The sequence below is a fragment of the Thunnus albacares genome, chromosome 23 (genome assembly GCF_914725855.1).
Source record: "Thunnus albacares chromosome 23, fThuAlb1.1, whole genome shotgun sequence".
NCBI lineage: Eukaryota > Metazoa > Chordata > Actinopteri > Scombriformes > Scombridae > Thunnus > Thunnus albacares.
The window spans coordinates 11,515,636-11,531,475 of NC_058128.1; the positions used below are offsets into that span (position 1 = coordinate 11,515,636).

Below are 15,840 nucleotides of genomic sequence, written 5' to 3' on the forward strand. Positions count from 1 at the left end.
AGACAGAGAGGGAGGCAGCATGCTTTAGGTTGATCTTGATATTGATTGAGAAAGAAATCTCTGATATTAAAACATGTCTTCAAACGCTCCTTGGTTTCTTGCTCAGGCTTTTATCACACCTGCAGTGTGTTTTTCTGATTGCAGATATTAATCCTCACTACTCAGCCAGTGCTTGGGCCAAGAATAAAAAAAAACATTTCCTTGTAAAATCTGAGTTCCTGGCTCACCCTACTGTACCTTGACGTTCCTGGATGTGTTGTCCAGTATGTGTTGTGGGCATCAAGTGACACGACCCTCCATGCCACCACCATGAATGCATGTTTCCCTTTAGGGGTGTTAGTAACGCCACTTCCTAACACTAATACTATGCCATCTATTTAAATGAGTATGTAGTAGTTTGGTAGTACCATCCTTATATTTTATAGTACTGTTCCATATTTCTCACATTTCTATACTTTTATCCAGATATCAGGCTAGGCGGTCCACATTTCTTCCAAGTGGGACTTTAGTTCAGGAGGTAGATAAGCTGAAATAGGTATATTTTGGAAAGCCTAAAATGAAGGGAGTGATCCACATACACACACACCACACAAGCCAACGAAGCACATAGAAATAACAGATATTTGCCAAAAAAAACAGCAGTTGTATTGACTTATGACAAATTTCACACAGAATGTAACCAAATCTCTGTTCAACTGCTGTTCAGTAGTCTAGTTTCATGTCACTCTCTTTTTTCATTTTGTCCCCATGTACAGTGTACTCTAGATGTATAAGAGTCTGTATGTGGACATAAACAACTTACACTCAAAGCAGGCTAACATGCCGCCCAGCATACATGAAATCTAAGGGGCTTTCTATTCTTCCGTATTTTCTTTCCTCTTCTTCAGTCTTATCTCATTCTACTCTCATCCCACGTGTCAGTTTGTTTCTTTTTTTTCATCATCTTTTCCTTTGTGTTTTTCTTTCATTGCCTCCCATCTGCTCTCTTCTCTCTGTTGTTGGTTTCTTTCTTCTACCTTCTTTATCTCTCCCTCTCCATGACCTTTCCAGTGTAAAATCCTCTTTCCCCCTGATTCCCAACTATGCCCCCAGTTTTTAATGGGTGGTGGGTTAGAAAGAGAGAGAGAGGGAGGATGCTATTTACTGAGGAAAATCCTCCTGAACGAGAGAGAAAAGATTAGAAGGGACTGGCAGAGCAAAGCGGTACGTGCATTTATGTGTGAGTAAGACTCAAGACAAGACGTCCACACTGCATTCTAATAGTCTATACTCAGACCTCTTTGAGTCAGACCACAGATGTTATTGTTGAAAGAAAACTGCATTCTTCAGCAGTAATTATGAAGCTGCTGCCTGACTAAACGAAGGTTAAGGTTCAACCACAAATTGTTTTTGCCATTTTCATTTCTGCCGAAGTTGGAATTTGCATGTTTGAAATAGGTCATACACAGGGCGACTCAGTGGGCAACTACAAACACTTTTTGTAGTTCTTCTTGTCACAAAATGGCGTCAACAATGGCTTTTTGATCAAACAAATCTTGTTGCTGGGATGTACTGAAAAAAGATTTTGATACTGTGCTTCAGTTTGTTGTCTCTCACTGGGAATGAGGTTGTTCATGATGCCCAATAAACTTCCTAGTGGATCAACATCATTAAAGACTACGTAATTGCAGGACTTATATGGATCATAAATACCTGACTAATGGGTGCTACTTTCCATGTTGCATTAGGGAGCGTGTAGACAGAGACTACTGCGACACCACTTTGACAGAGGACGCAATAATCAAGCTTGTTTTTTCTGTCTGTTTATCACTAGCGAACAATAAAGCATGGAGATACAGATGATGAGGCCATCGCAATGGCTTTGATGGCTTGTCATCTTCTCACCTTCACAATTAATGTAGCTTATGACGCTTTAGAGTTGCATTTATTATCTAAGGTGACAAACTGGACTGTGCACTAGACCATGCTATACGATATTTGTCTAAAACTTGAAAAACACAAAATGCAGATTATGGATGTGTACCCCTCATACTGATTACTAATTGAATTTGATTAGCGAGGTAAACCAGACCTCACAGGTAAAAATAAAATCATCAGTGGGCTTCAATACTTCAAAATGTCAACAGTCAGTGTCATCAGTGTCAAATGTCAGTCTAGGGCCTTCTCCTTGGACGTCGTGCTTGAGAGTTGAACAGTACGTCTCAGCTAAATCATTTGAGAGAACTTCTTAAAAGATATTCAATTTCACCTCTAACTCTTGCTCTTTCTATTCATCTTGGTCTGTGTGTACCGCTCAGGAGGGGAGTTAATGAGAGTGTGAAATTAGTGCAGAGTCATGGCGTGTGTCGTTTTCACCACAGGCTACTTCGGTAGGAGGCAGAGCCCTTCTGTCCTCTTCTTGTCATCTAGCTTTCTATCCACTACTCTTTTCTTTCATCACTTATTCCATTGTCCTTCCCCCTGTGCTTCCCTTCAGCACTCTCTGTCAATCTCCGACCTTCTGACTCTTTTCTCGCACTTTCTCACTCCACCGCAGACACTGGCAGTAGAACGAACTTTGAGTAGACCATATATGCATTCAAGTATCTGCACTGTTGATGAGTACCTTTCAATAAGCTAATACTCTGTGTGTGTGTGCGCACACTGAGAGCTCTGTACTCAATCAACTGTTGAACAGCAGTTCAAGTGTTCAATTGAGTACACCTACCAGTCTGACATTAACTGGAGATCTGCAGGACAATTCTAAGCTTTTCTTATGTATACATATGCAAACACACAGACAAAAAATAACATGCATTGACCAGCAAACATAATTGCAGGAACAAACAAAAGACATACATGTATTATTTGCTTCCTGAGCACAGACATACAAACGTCAAATTCTGAATGAGATACAGTAAACAATTTGGAAAGATGGCTGAATCGTTCAAACAAATCATACACATCACCACAGGTAATTTTAAAGTATTCAGAACTAGTAATTAGAAAGCAGCAAGATTAAAAGCAAAACAAAGTAAGAAAGGAAATTTGTCAACTGCAAGTCTGTTACTATTACATTAAGCCCTTCAGCGAGCAGGTTGATGACTTTGAGACATTAAAGATAAAATTAGTTTTCTTAAAATCTCGGTCTCTTATTTTCATAGTTCTAGGCGTCATTCCTTTCGGTTAAGATAACATTTTACTCTAACTTGATTATTGTATTTCCTTAAAAAAAAAAAAAAAAGACAGTAGTCAAAAGCCAGGACTCTGATAATGGCTGGGGGTGTGGCTGACACAAACAAATAAAGGCCAGGTGGATAAACTCCTGGTGCCTGTTAAGCATAAATAGTAGTTACCTGGATGTAACTCTAGGTCTATGAGTACATGTGTAGCCCTCTAGCCGAGGAGGAGACGCAATATTATTTAAATACAGTGATAACAGCACATACTTTAATAATAATGATGGCAGTGACACTACATGAGCTTGGGGAAACATTATTATAACCATCTTTTCACATTTTCAATTTTATCATTTTCAAGGCAAATGACACAATGTTAGAGAAGGAACTTTAGGCTGTCCTTCCAATAACAGTAAAAATTGTCAAGAAGACATTTTCTACTCAGGGTAAAACATGAAAAGTATGTGTGGGGGGAAAATTGTGTGAAAAAATGTGTGAAATACCAATACTTAATAGAAAATCTTTAGTACATTAGGTAAAGAGACTGAAAAATAATGACTGTGTGTGTGTGTGTGTGTGTGTGTGTGTGTGTGTGTTTGTGTGTGTGTGTTTGCTTTGGCTCTAATTAAAGAGTGATCATCAAGTGTGCATCTGTACACGGACCTGCACACACAAAAACACATAGCCTATCAGACACAGACACGCACACATAGCAGACATCTACAAGCATGGCCATGCCTGGTCATCCCATGAATGGTGAACAGGGAGAGATTAGGGGCCTGCTGAAGCTTTTCAAAATGCCAACCTCGTCCGGAGCAAGAGGTGTAAATACCACCCAAATGTCAGCAGGAGACCCCACAAGTCAAATTAAATTGGCTGCTACATGCACAAACACTCCCCTATGTCTGTGTCTTTAAAGCCATACACTCTATACTCTGACACATCTGGTTTTAACTTGTAAGGGTATAACCAGTCTTATTCAGTCACTAAACACAAGCCTTACCAGTGCCAACAGACATGTTGGATATCCCTATGTTTTGTCAGTCCTTAAATCATACCAACAAAATGCATGCACACCACTCGAGGTCAGGGCAATGAGTCTGTAATCATCAGGAGTCCTTTGGTCCTTTCTTTTTGGGGGACATGGATGATGGTTTAGGTATTGAAGCCAGCTGGTTCGTGGCATATCTCCACTGAGGTGTGAACACCGGAGACAGCTGATCGGCACAGTGCTTCAGAGTGGAGGGAGAGACAGAATCTGGTCCAGCTGCTTTGCGGGGATTCTGTCTCTCGAACAGCCTGTTAACGTCCCTCTCCAAGATGGAGAGAGTTGTCATTGTTGTAGGGGAGGAGGGGATCTCTGAGGTGGGCAGTTGCGACGAGGCCCGGGCCCCTGCTGAGGTACGGGGAGGAGGAGCTGGTGGTCTAGAGCTGGTGGATCGAGTCATGAGGGATGGTGTCAGGACTGTCACGCTGTCTTTCAAATTGACAGTAGAACTCATTCAGGTCATTCGCCAGGCATGAGTCATTAGCGGAGAGGGGGGCTTTCGGTTTGTAGTTGTGATCTGTCTGAGGCCCTTTTGGACAGAGGCCGAGCTGTTTTCTGAGAACTGCTGTTGAAGTTTTTCAGACTACAGTTGTTAAGCATTTCTGGCCACCTTGCTAAACCTGTATTTAGACTCTTAAAACCAGTCCTCGTCCCCACTCTTAATCGCTTGTCCTTTTCCAACCTTAGCTGTCACAGTTTAGCTGTAAACCAGGGTTTCTCATTGTTGTAACTAACCCTGGTGTGTGATGGTACACAGCTGTCCTCACAGAAGCTGATGTATCACATGATCACCTCTGTGTACTCATCTAGACTGCTGGTAGCAGTCCTGAAAACATCCCAGTCAGTATAGTCCAAGCACACGCAAATATCCTCCATAGCTTCACTGGTCCACTTCTTACACCCAGTCCACACCGTCTGCCTCTACCTGTGCATGACGGCTACCTCACGGAACTGCTGCTGCTCACACGCATGTGGGGTCAATACAGACAGCGTTGCTGCTGCTGCACTGCTACTGCCAGCCGTATCTTTCTACATTGAGTTTTCACATATTTTCACATATCACGTATTTCACAATAAAACCCTTGCTAAGACATGAAGGGATTCTTTCCACAGAAACGCTAGAGGGCTTTTAATGGCATTATATGTCCTCAAAACAGGTTTAGTGAGTTTTAATTTCTGCCTGTATTCAGCTGCTTCTAGACACTCTGTCCAAGACAGAATAGGTTACAAGGAAAACTAACTTGGTGGAGCCCAATGCCCACATGAACTTATTGCAGAGAATATGGATATGGGATAGACAGATATTTCAGCTACACAAGAGCTGAATAGCTGAATGGAATGGCCTTTGCATCAGTTCTCACAGTGCCCCCAATAAGACACCTGTAAAACAACAGTCATATGCCTTCCCCAAGTCAAAAAAGCACACATTAACTGGATGAGAAAACTCTTATAACACCTCCAGTATCTTTGCAAGAGTAATGAGCTGCACCTCTAGTCCATGATTATGATAGAATCCACATTGCACCTCCCAAATCTGATATTAACCATCACAAAAACATTACACAAAAAGTGCATCACAACACAACTAATGAAGTGCAGAACATCACCATATAAAATTTTCAGTGGAATTTGCAGAAATAAAGATTTGAGCAACAGACAGACAAAAACAATATATTATTCATTTGACTTGAGGAGAAAACGATATATATTTTTCAACACAAAAACATTTGGAATTTAACATTAAGACCCTGTTGTCTCGTACGCCCACACGCTGCCACACACAACACTGACTTCCTGCCCTGCACCCCCTCAACTGCTTTTGTCATTAAAGCTACCATGAGTTGCATGGCTGGCTACAGGAGGTGTAGTGATCCATCAGCGGCGTGCCAGAGTTTTGCCATTAGAAAACCATCTGCAAGCAAGAGCGCTCCATTGGCACTAGTAGTCTAGAGAGGGTTTGTTGGAGGAAGGAAGAGAGAGAGAGAGAGAGAGAAGGCCCTGTGTGCAAGGCAGTTTGGTGTGATTGATATGAGCCATTACAGACAACATGGGAGAGGTAGGCAAAGAGCTAGTCACTGTTTTATTTTTGCTCATTTGTTCAGACAGAGCTTGGCGAGGCCAACGGTGAATAGGGCTTGAACGTCAGCACGTGTGTGTGTGTGTGTGTGTGTGTGTCAGAGAGAGAATGAAAGTGTGTAAGAGAGGTACAGACCGAGAGAAAGACTCAAGGCCAAAGTATCTGTGGGCAGGAAAGGGACATAAACACACAGGCAACCACCTGCAAAGAAAGACCAGGATAGCACGCACAGACACATGCATGCACACTCAGTTCAACACACACATTCAAAACATAGACAGTCCTTACTCTCTGAAACCAGTGGTTTGCTTTCAAAGAGCATCAATCAGTCAAACAAAAGGTAACATGACAACTGACAATACAGCTTAGGTTAGTGGGGATGTGATGAAGAGTAAAAACAGATCTGATAGATGAACTGCAATCTAACTTAATAAGCTGATGTGCTGCAATTCAACATTGTTTAGTAGTCAGTCTGACGTTTAGCATTCTAGGTACACACATTATTTAGGTGTCAGTATACTGGAACAAAATCTAAACACATTTTTGTGCAATACAGGCACTATTGATGTTTTCTGGCTTTTTTTTTTTTTTTTTACAGATTAGCCTGTCTTCACTGACTGCAAGATATTAAAAAACTTTGTAGAGCCAAACAGAAAGGCAAGTTAGCTACCTCACAATACAGTCACTATCCAGATGGCCTGTGTGTAGCTGGAGCTCTCTGCTGGCTGAGCGTTCAAGATACCTTTAAAGTCAAAACTTCTGTAAAACCTGCCAATTAAATATAAACTGAATGGATAAAGTGTTTGCCAGAAACGTACAATTATCTTGCCTCTATGCGTTGAAAATATGCACCATGGTGTTAAAGTTGTAGAAATGTCTGCCAAGTACTACAGTGAGGAAGTAGGAGACATCTCTGTTTAATGGATCCAAGAAGGTAATGTATCACTGCATGAGGGGCAATTCAATTAAATTGCTTTACTATTAGATTTACACTACTCTACTGGGACCACGGTGCTGTATAGAAAACTACCAGACATACAGAACATTACCACAAAGACATCCCTTCAGAATACTCAAATTTAATGGGAAATAAAAGCGAGGATAGTAGTCAATCCCAATTCCTGGATGGTATCAACAAAACATTCTGAACTAAAGGTACAGTATATTACATCACGCTTGATTTACGATATCCCACTAAACATTAAAAAGGTTGAAATCGATAGATGGTCACTAAGAGGCCATGTAATATAATTAGTTTACATTTTACTGGTATTGAGTCATGTCCCAGCCTTCATATGTCTTGAGGGGCTTGGCTATCCCTCTTTGACAGACCCTTTCACACATATTGTACATCTCGTAATGTTAATGGAATCCTGCCCAAATTGTTCCAGTAAAGAAAGCAGGTTCTGTTGTTCATTGACTTCATTTTAATCTGATTCGATTGAGTCACCTATTGCTGTAAATCAGAGGTGTCGTACATCAAAACGGCCTGGTGTTATGCCAGAGCACTGTAATGCTTTCGCATTGCAGTATTGGCACCTTATTCACTCTTCCACAGCAAAAACACAGTCAAATTAAAAGTAAACGATTTGTGAAAATGCTTATTTTGCTTATCATTTCATTTATCTTTACTTGTGGCAATCCAGTCATCACACATGTACAGTTCTTTATGGGGCTTTTTTCCTATCTTTATTCAAGAGCATGGTCTTTCAATTTGAGAGCATGATTTATTGATTTCACGTTCAGATTTCATAATTCTTTCCCTCAAACCCCTGCCCTCGCACCCCTGCTTCCAATTAGATTTACTCTGTTTCTGTTCAAACTGTATGCTTGCACTCAGATGTATTGTTGCTTGCACAGATTTCCTGTGTTCCAGCTTCAGCCTTTCTTACCAGTGTACTTCTGCTAGTTGCTACTATTGACGGGGGGCAGAAGTAGTCACGTCTGTTGTTTGTCAGTTTACGTACTGTTAATTGTCGATCCTTGATTGCTTTTCAGTGAATGAATGGTGATCTGTTTGACCTCACTGTCATCTGTCGATCAGGGATGTGGCATGTTGTTTCTTGGTGTTTCTGACACTTTTTATGGCTGTGTTTGCCCTATATGAGTCCGACCAACCTCATGGACTGAAGTACAGCCACAAGTTCCTTCTTCAGTGCTGCACACTAACGTAGCAGCACTGGAGCCTGGGATTGTAATTCCACCGGCAATCCGGAAAGATTTTGGAGAGAATGCCAACACTACTAGGAAGAGGACTGTTCAATTGAGGAAGCGAGGGAGGAGAGGTGGAGTGCTTCAGACTATGGAGACAGCAGCTGCATCGTATTCCTCTGCCCTCCATCATACTTGCCAATGTGCAGTCTTTAAGGAATAAAATAGATGAACTACAGGCAAGTGCAAGGTTTCTGTCAGAGCACAGACACTGTTATATAATTTCCCTCACTGAAACCTGGCTTAAAGACCACAACTGATGCTGATCTTGAAATTGAAGGTTTTGGCCAACCCTGGCGCCTGGATCGTGACGCACACCTGGCTGGCAAAACACAGGGAGGGGGGGTGTGTGTGCTTGCATGTCAACAGCCAATGCTACAAAACTGTGGTCAATAGGGACACTGTGTGTGCCCCTGATATTGAATTTTTATCTGTCTCACTTCTCCTGTTTTATTTGCCACATGAATTTCTACAACTATTTCTCACAGTTGTTTATATTCACTCCGAGGCAAATGTGGATAACCCGACAGCAACCCTAGTCAAAACTGTGCAGCGTCTACAGACTATATGTCCTGGTGCACTCAATTTTATCATGGGAGATTTTAATCATTGTTTAAGTCCCTGAATCATTTCTTCCAGTACATCACCTGTCCAACAAGACGGGGTAAAGTATTGGACCATTGTTATGGCACCATTAGGGGAGCTTCTAAATCTTACATGATGGCTTGTCTGGGTTAGTCGGACCACAGCACTGTTCATTTGGTTCCCACCTATCAATCGGTCCTGACGAGAGAGAAAATTGAGTCGTTTGGGTCCAGACTGAAGACTCTACAATGGAACTGCAGGACTGCTTTGAATGTACTGATTGGGACCTATTTAAAGACTCGTGTTCTGACTTAGATGATCTCACAGAATTGGTCTCCAGTCACTTTTTGTCAAAATATGATGATTACTCGCAAAAGCTGTACTATTTTCCATCAGTAGTAATCCCTGGATTAGCAAATTGCTTAAACATGCTTTTAATCAGAGAAGAAGTTGTCTTATTATGAGGGAGATACCAATGAAAGGAAGGAGGCACATAAACTTGTCAAAAGAGAGATAAAGCTAGCTAAATAAAAGGAATAAAAAAGAAAGTGGAGGTTGAGCTGAATAAAGGGTACTCAAGGTTGGCTTGGAAAGGAATCAAGTCCATGGTTGGGATGCAGAACAAGGACAGAAGAGTATTTTATCTTGAGAGGCCTGATGCTGAATTGGCAGAAGAGTAAATAAATTCTACTCCAGGTTTGATATCTATGATTTCAATGATCAGCCTTCTAATTTTAGAAATGGGCCTGCAGGCAGTAAGATTAAAATTCATGAGGTGATTGTGTGTAAATCTTTTGGTTGTATTAAAGAGAGGAAAAGCCCTAGCCCTGATGGCATAGGGGCAAAAATCATTGAAGCGTTGTGCCTGGCAACTGTGTGGTATTTTTTCATAGATTTTCCAGTCCTCCTTGGAACAACAGAAAGTTCCTAGCATGTGGAAAGAATCTATTGCCAGTGCCAGTGGCAAAGGTTAAGTCTCCTAAGGCACTGAATGATTATCGCCCCGTGGCCCTTATGTCCCTTGTTCTGAAAACATTTGAACATATTGTCGAATATGAAATTTTACACACAGTGGATGACATGTTGGATCCCTTACAGTTTGCCTACAGGGCAAGGAAGGGAGTGGAGGACGTAACAGCTACTCTTAAATCTTGTACTGAGGCACCTGCTTTCGCTTTTTATTGACTTTTCTTCCACTTTTAACTGCATTCAGCCACATGTCCTTGCACACAGGCTCTTATCTAATTTTGATATGGATTTTAGTACAGTATGTCGGCTCACTGACTTCTTAACGAACAGATCTCAGAGGGTCCAGGTTAATGGGACCCTGTCCAGTAAACTCTCACTTCCACTGCATCCCCTCAGGGCTGTGTGCTTTCACCACTTTTATTCATTTTATATCCAAATGAGTGTCAGAGCAATCATGTATCAAGATTTCTCCTTAAGTATGTTGATGACTCCATGTCTTTGATGAATTTGTTAATTGGTGTGACGAGGCTTCCCTCCAAATAAATGTGACTAAGACCAAAGAAATGTTTATTGATTTTCAGAGGAGGCCACTTCCCCCTGCCACTGCACCATATGTGATTAAGGGTGAGCCAGTGGCAGCAGTGCAGCAATATAAGTATTTGAGCACTGTCCTAGACAAGAAGCTTAAATTTGATGCAAATACTACATGTAAAAAGGCAAATCAATGGTTGTTCTTTTTAAGGAAGTTGCAAAGTTTCAACGTGGACATGACACTGATGAAAATGTTTTATTCTTCTTTTGAGTCTGTCATTTCTTTCTCTATGATTTGCTGGTTTGACAGTCTTAAAAATAGGAACAAACTGGAAAAACTATCAAGCTGTGCTGGTGCTACCTTAATGACCTTCAGCACCTGTATGAGTGAGTGAGTGAGGGTCACCTCAAAGGCAAAAACTATTATTTTGGACCGTCAACATCTTTTTCATGTTGAGTTCCAGATGCTTCCATCAAGGTGGAGGTTTAGTCTACCCAAAGGTAGCACTAAGAGATACAGATTGTCCTTTGTTCCATCTGCTATTGGTTTCTTAAACAAACTATAACCCCAAATGTCATTGCATCTTTCTTTCTTTTTCCAATGATTCATGGTGACAGTGTAGGAGATATAGATCTTGTGCTGTGTTGCGTATGATGTATTTTATGTATTTGTGTTGGACTACTATGTGTAAAGCAAATAGCCCCTGAGTGAAATTAAAGTTTTTTGAATCTTGAATCTCAAATTGAAAGACCACGCTGTTGAATAAAGATAGGAAAAAAGCCCCACAGTACATTAGTAGAGGCTCATACGGAGAGGAATGGAAAACCTATTTTTGGTTGGATATAAAGTGTTTCACTCAGTGCTTTACCTGAGAAGAGGCTGGAAGATGACAGTGATGTTCCTCGCTCCTGGTTTACAGACAAACTTCATCTCTCCTCCTTCAATCAAGTTGTCATCAGCACCACCTAGAACACAGGAAAAAGGACTTGACTGAATCAAACACATCAAAATAGACATCTAAACATTGTAGTGTCATTGCGGAGAGTGCTTTAACTGCACAATATGTAAAATGGATACATGTGGATCATCATATGTAGAATGACTTTCAGAAGGTTTAGGTGGATTGGAAGATCAGTTTTCAACTGGCCCTCCCAGATATAATGTATATAATGCATCACCATGCAGAAGTGCTCCTTAACAAGACACCAAATCCCAAACAAACCCCAAGGGTGCTGCTCTGTATGTGACCCTGAACTCTTCCTGGAGGGGGCAAGTAACAATAATGTTCCCTCCATTAATCAATATTTAAAAAAAAGAATAATAATAATTTTAAATATCTAAATATGTATAACCCACATCAACCATACTAAAAACACATCACTCAATCAGTGCGTCTCTCCATCACAAATCTAAATGCATCCCACATGCTCACCCTCCAACATGCCCCTGCGCCACTGCGTGGACAAACCCCACAGCTAACGGGGTTAATCAGAAAATCATTGCCATGTTACATGCTCAGAAAGGAGTGGCGGAGTTAGACACTGGTTGGGGGAGGCGGGGGGGGGACGACTGCAGACAAGGGAAGAGGGGAGATCATAGGGGAGAGAAAGAACACCGAAGCTCATTACCTCCACTCATGCTGAAGTAATCAATATAATTGATGGAGAAGAAATTGCGGCTTGTTGTCAATACAGCAAACTGCAGAGCAAAAAGACTGGCTGTCTATGTGGGTATGTGTGTGTGCATGTATAAAAGTTTTGAAAGAGTACTATGCATGAATGAATGCACATATGTTCACGTATACGCTCATACAGTGTCCGCAAGCAAATTGTGATAGATTGACATATAAGAATAGGAGAACAGGAGAGCAGTGAAGGGGTGGTATTCCTGTCTTTACTCAGTGGAGACAATGTTATTCATTAAAATTCCTTGATTTAGGTTTATGGTTAAGTCTCACGACACAAAGCAACAATAAATCCAGGAGACTGGGAAAATCAGACAATGGAATAAATAACCTGCTTGATTCAAAACCAAGGGAGTCTGATACATTAATTCAACTCTGTGAGTGGGAAAGCATTCAGAAAAAAAGTTCACCTCCTAGATTTCAGGACCTCCAGACTGCAGTTCCCGGTTAGATTGTGGTCAGTTTAAATGAGGTGTGATGTGGTGTCAAGTTTATTAAGTGGAAACACTGGACGGAAACCACACAAAATGGTGATCCAAGCAATTGTGATAGGGTTTTGAGACGGTAAGGGGGTGTATCTGTGTGTTCTGAAACGGTGAGATTTCAGTCTGGCACAAAGCCTTGGCCTGCTGTTTTCTTCTGTTTCATTTCCATGTCCAATATGGCCTTGCAAAGCCTGTGTGACAGAACACAAAGACACCTTGCCATAGTGCGAAAAGCTTGTTCCGTATTACCTGTGCAGCTCGCCTAGCCTTGCATTCAAATGCATATCAACCCATTGTTCCCTGTGCTGGGCTCCATAATACATTTCTAATGGAACAAGTTTCATTTGAAAAGTATGGGAGACAACACTCTCCTTTCAAATCAAGAGTTTCTGATTCTGATCTGTTGCCATGAAATTCGCCTGCACGGTAAGCCCACATTCGCGTTGCTAAGTGCAGACGGAGATGAGGTCCAATTCACTGAAACTCTTTCTTTCTCCATCTCCATCCATTCATCCTTCCTTTGGTGCCAATTCAATTAAGACTCAATTACAGGCTCCTAAACAAAGCTGCCGCCAACGTGCTCTCTTGCTCAGCCTCTCTTGCTCTCTCCCGTTCTCTATCTTCCACTCTCTATCACTCACACTCCCTCTCTCTCTCTCTCACTGATCATCAATACGGAACGAGCTGGCTTAACTTTTGTTTCCTCGTCATCAACTTGCAAACACTCAAGTTCCCATGAATAACATCAACATGTCACAGACTCTTGGAAGTTACCGTTACTTGTTTGCTCCAAGAGCCACGTCTAACTGGTAACTACACACAAAATACACGCGCGCACACTAAAAATACACACTAAATTGACTACCATGTATGTATTCCAAATGACAGTGACCAATTTAATTTCATGCTCTAAACATCTGCATCTGTGTCAGACAAAGGAGTGAGGAAGAAACCTCATTGATCCATGGGGTCTGGGACCAGCTGCCAACAGGGCATAGCACCGATGAATATTAAATAGGCTAGCATTAATATGCATGGGATTCTTCAGAGTTGTCTAGACGTGACAGGGTGGCTCCGGTTTCAGGTCAGAATGCCATCAAACTGCTGCCAGCCTTCTCTCGACATAACGTGCGGAAGTGCAATATTGTTTGTGAGAGCTTATGTGTTGTTGCATGTGTGTGCTTGAGTATTCGTTAGTGTTGTTGGGACGAGTGTCTATGTCTGTTGTGTCCCTCGGTGTGTGGTCTGATCCGGGATTAGCGCGAGGGGTGTGTGGAGGTGTGGTGCTCGGTGGGACGGCAGCTGAAAAAGGAAGGGAAAAGAAGAAGTGACACATTCTAATGTGGCCAAATCTGCCTGAAATCCCCCTTGAGGACCACTGCTCCTTCGCCAACACACATATACACCTCAGCAGACATGGAACGACTTGTCTCCCTAAAAACATCCATGATTTAAAGGGGTACACACAAGCAGGCACAAATATGTACATACATGCAGTACAATGTCTTTAAACACATAAGTGCACGCAGAGTAGTATATTCTGGACATACTGAGCCTAAAACAAATGTATCAGCCGAAACTACATACATTGCATGTGCTCACTCACACATACACATACACACACACACTCACATAGTGACAACCATCCAGCTCCCTGTGGTGCCTTAGCATGCGCTCCCCAGCCCACATGTAATCAAGTCAGGCAGTGACTTAGTGAAATTGCATTAGCTACACTTTCCTGGGTTTGATGAGAAAAGGGTTTGATCCTGTGATGAATTCCGGCCCTGCCCAGATTTAGGCAGGGAGAGAATGAACGTGTGATGCCTTCTTTAACACACTCCTCCGTCTCCTGAGACCAGTGTGTTTCTGTATGCATCTGCGAGTGTGTGAAAGAGAGCGAGATGAGGAAATCCAGACAGATGAGCAAAGAAGAGTCATAATCCCTAATTTACAAGTAGTTTGAATATGTTTTGTGTCCAGAAGTGTATTTGTCAAACTACATGTTTCTGCTGGAAGGCGTATGTGTAAAAAGCATCTTAAAATTTGATTTTAAATACGGTTCTTACATTAAGATCATCACATACTGATCAATATGTTTTGACAATTAGGACAATGGTAAATTTGTCCATATCAGCAACATGCAATATATACACTATCTGTATGGTTTTATAATGTATACATATATATAAAGTAAACAGGTACACGTGCAAACACAAAATCCCTCATTTACAGTGTGTATGATTCGCTTGTTTGTATGTATGAATGCAAGAGCCGTGCACAGTTGTGTGATCACAGTTGTAATCTCTTGTTTATAGCCAGTGTGCCAAGCTGTGTTTGTGTGCCATCAAAAAGGTCAACTCAAGAGGATCAAAGACACCTGTGATCGCTCTGGCTAGATTATGATTGGGACTGGCAGGAGGGCGACTGGGTGATTGGTGTACTTGACTCACAATCATGTCCCTCACTGGCTACTGGCTACACTGGTAAAGACAGAACAAACTGAATTTAACACCAAAAACTACAACCACACTCAATCTCTCAAGTACGCCCGTAACTATCTAAACTACAATTATACAGGTAGGATTGTAAAACATCTGTACCTCTCCAGAGTATGTAGAGCAAGGGTGTGGCAGTGCTCTTCCTCTGATTGAGGCCCCTAATCTGTGCCATTAGCCAGAACTGCACATTTCAGGCTAAATCGTGCAAATAGAAAGCAACATAGAATAATCCAATTTCTGCCCTCAATGGCCTCATTTGTCTGTAGCTGTTATGCTGTTATCCTGCAAAAATTAGTTTTGGGAGTGATCAATTCAGGTAATATTTTCCATGTACAAAACACAAATGTGTGTATGTATGCTGGTGAAAAAAAGAATCATACTGGAAGTCAGCTTCATATTAAGAGTTCAAACCTGCTGATCTAATAAGACCGGTTTCCATGTCAATAATGTATGATTCTCCGGTCAACTGCAGGCATCCCATTTCACTCAGACTGTCTTCATGTTTGATTGGGTCTTAATGAGAGCCTTCTATTATTAAAATTAATTTGTTGGGACGGTATCTGCTGCTCCATCAACCAGGAGACCAAACCCAC

At 41.6% G+C, this 15,840-nt stretch overlaps 1 protein-coding gene across 2 annotated transcripts in view; it reads right to left on the minus strand.

The window, feature by feature from the left end:
• The window catches only part of exoc4 (exocyst complex component 4), a 129,133-nt gene that overhangs the window by 67,218 nt on the left and 46,075 nt on the right, over nt 1–15,840 (minus strand). For both annotated transcript variants that reach the window (XM_044343044.1, XM_044343043.1), the window contains exon 11: nt 11,449–11,545. In XM_044343044.1, the coding sequence (XP_044198979.1) occupies nt 11,449–11,545 (97 nt within the window). The remainder of the gene's footprint in view (nt 1–11,448; nt 11,546–15,840) is intronic.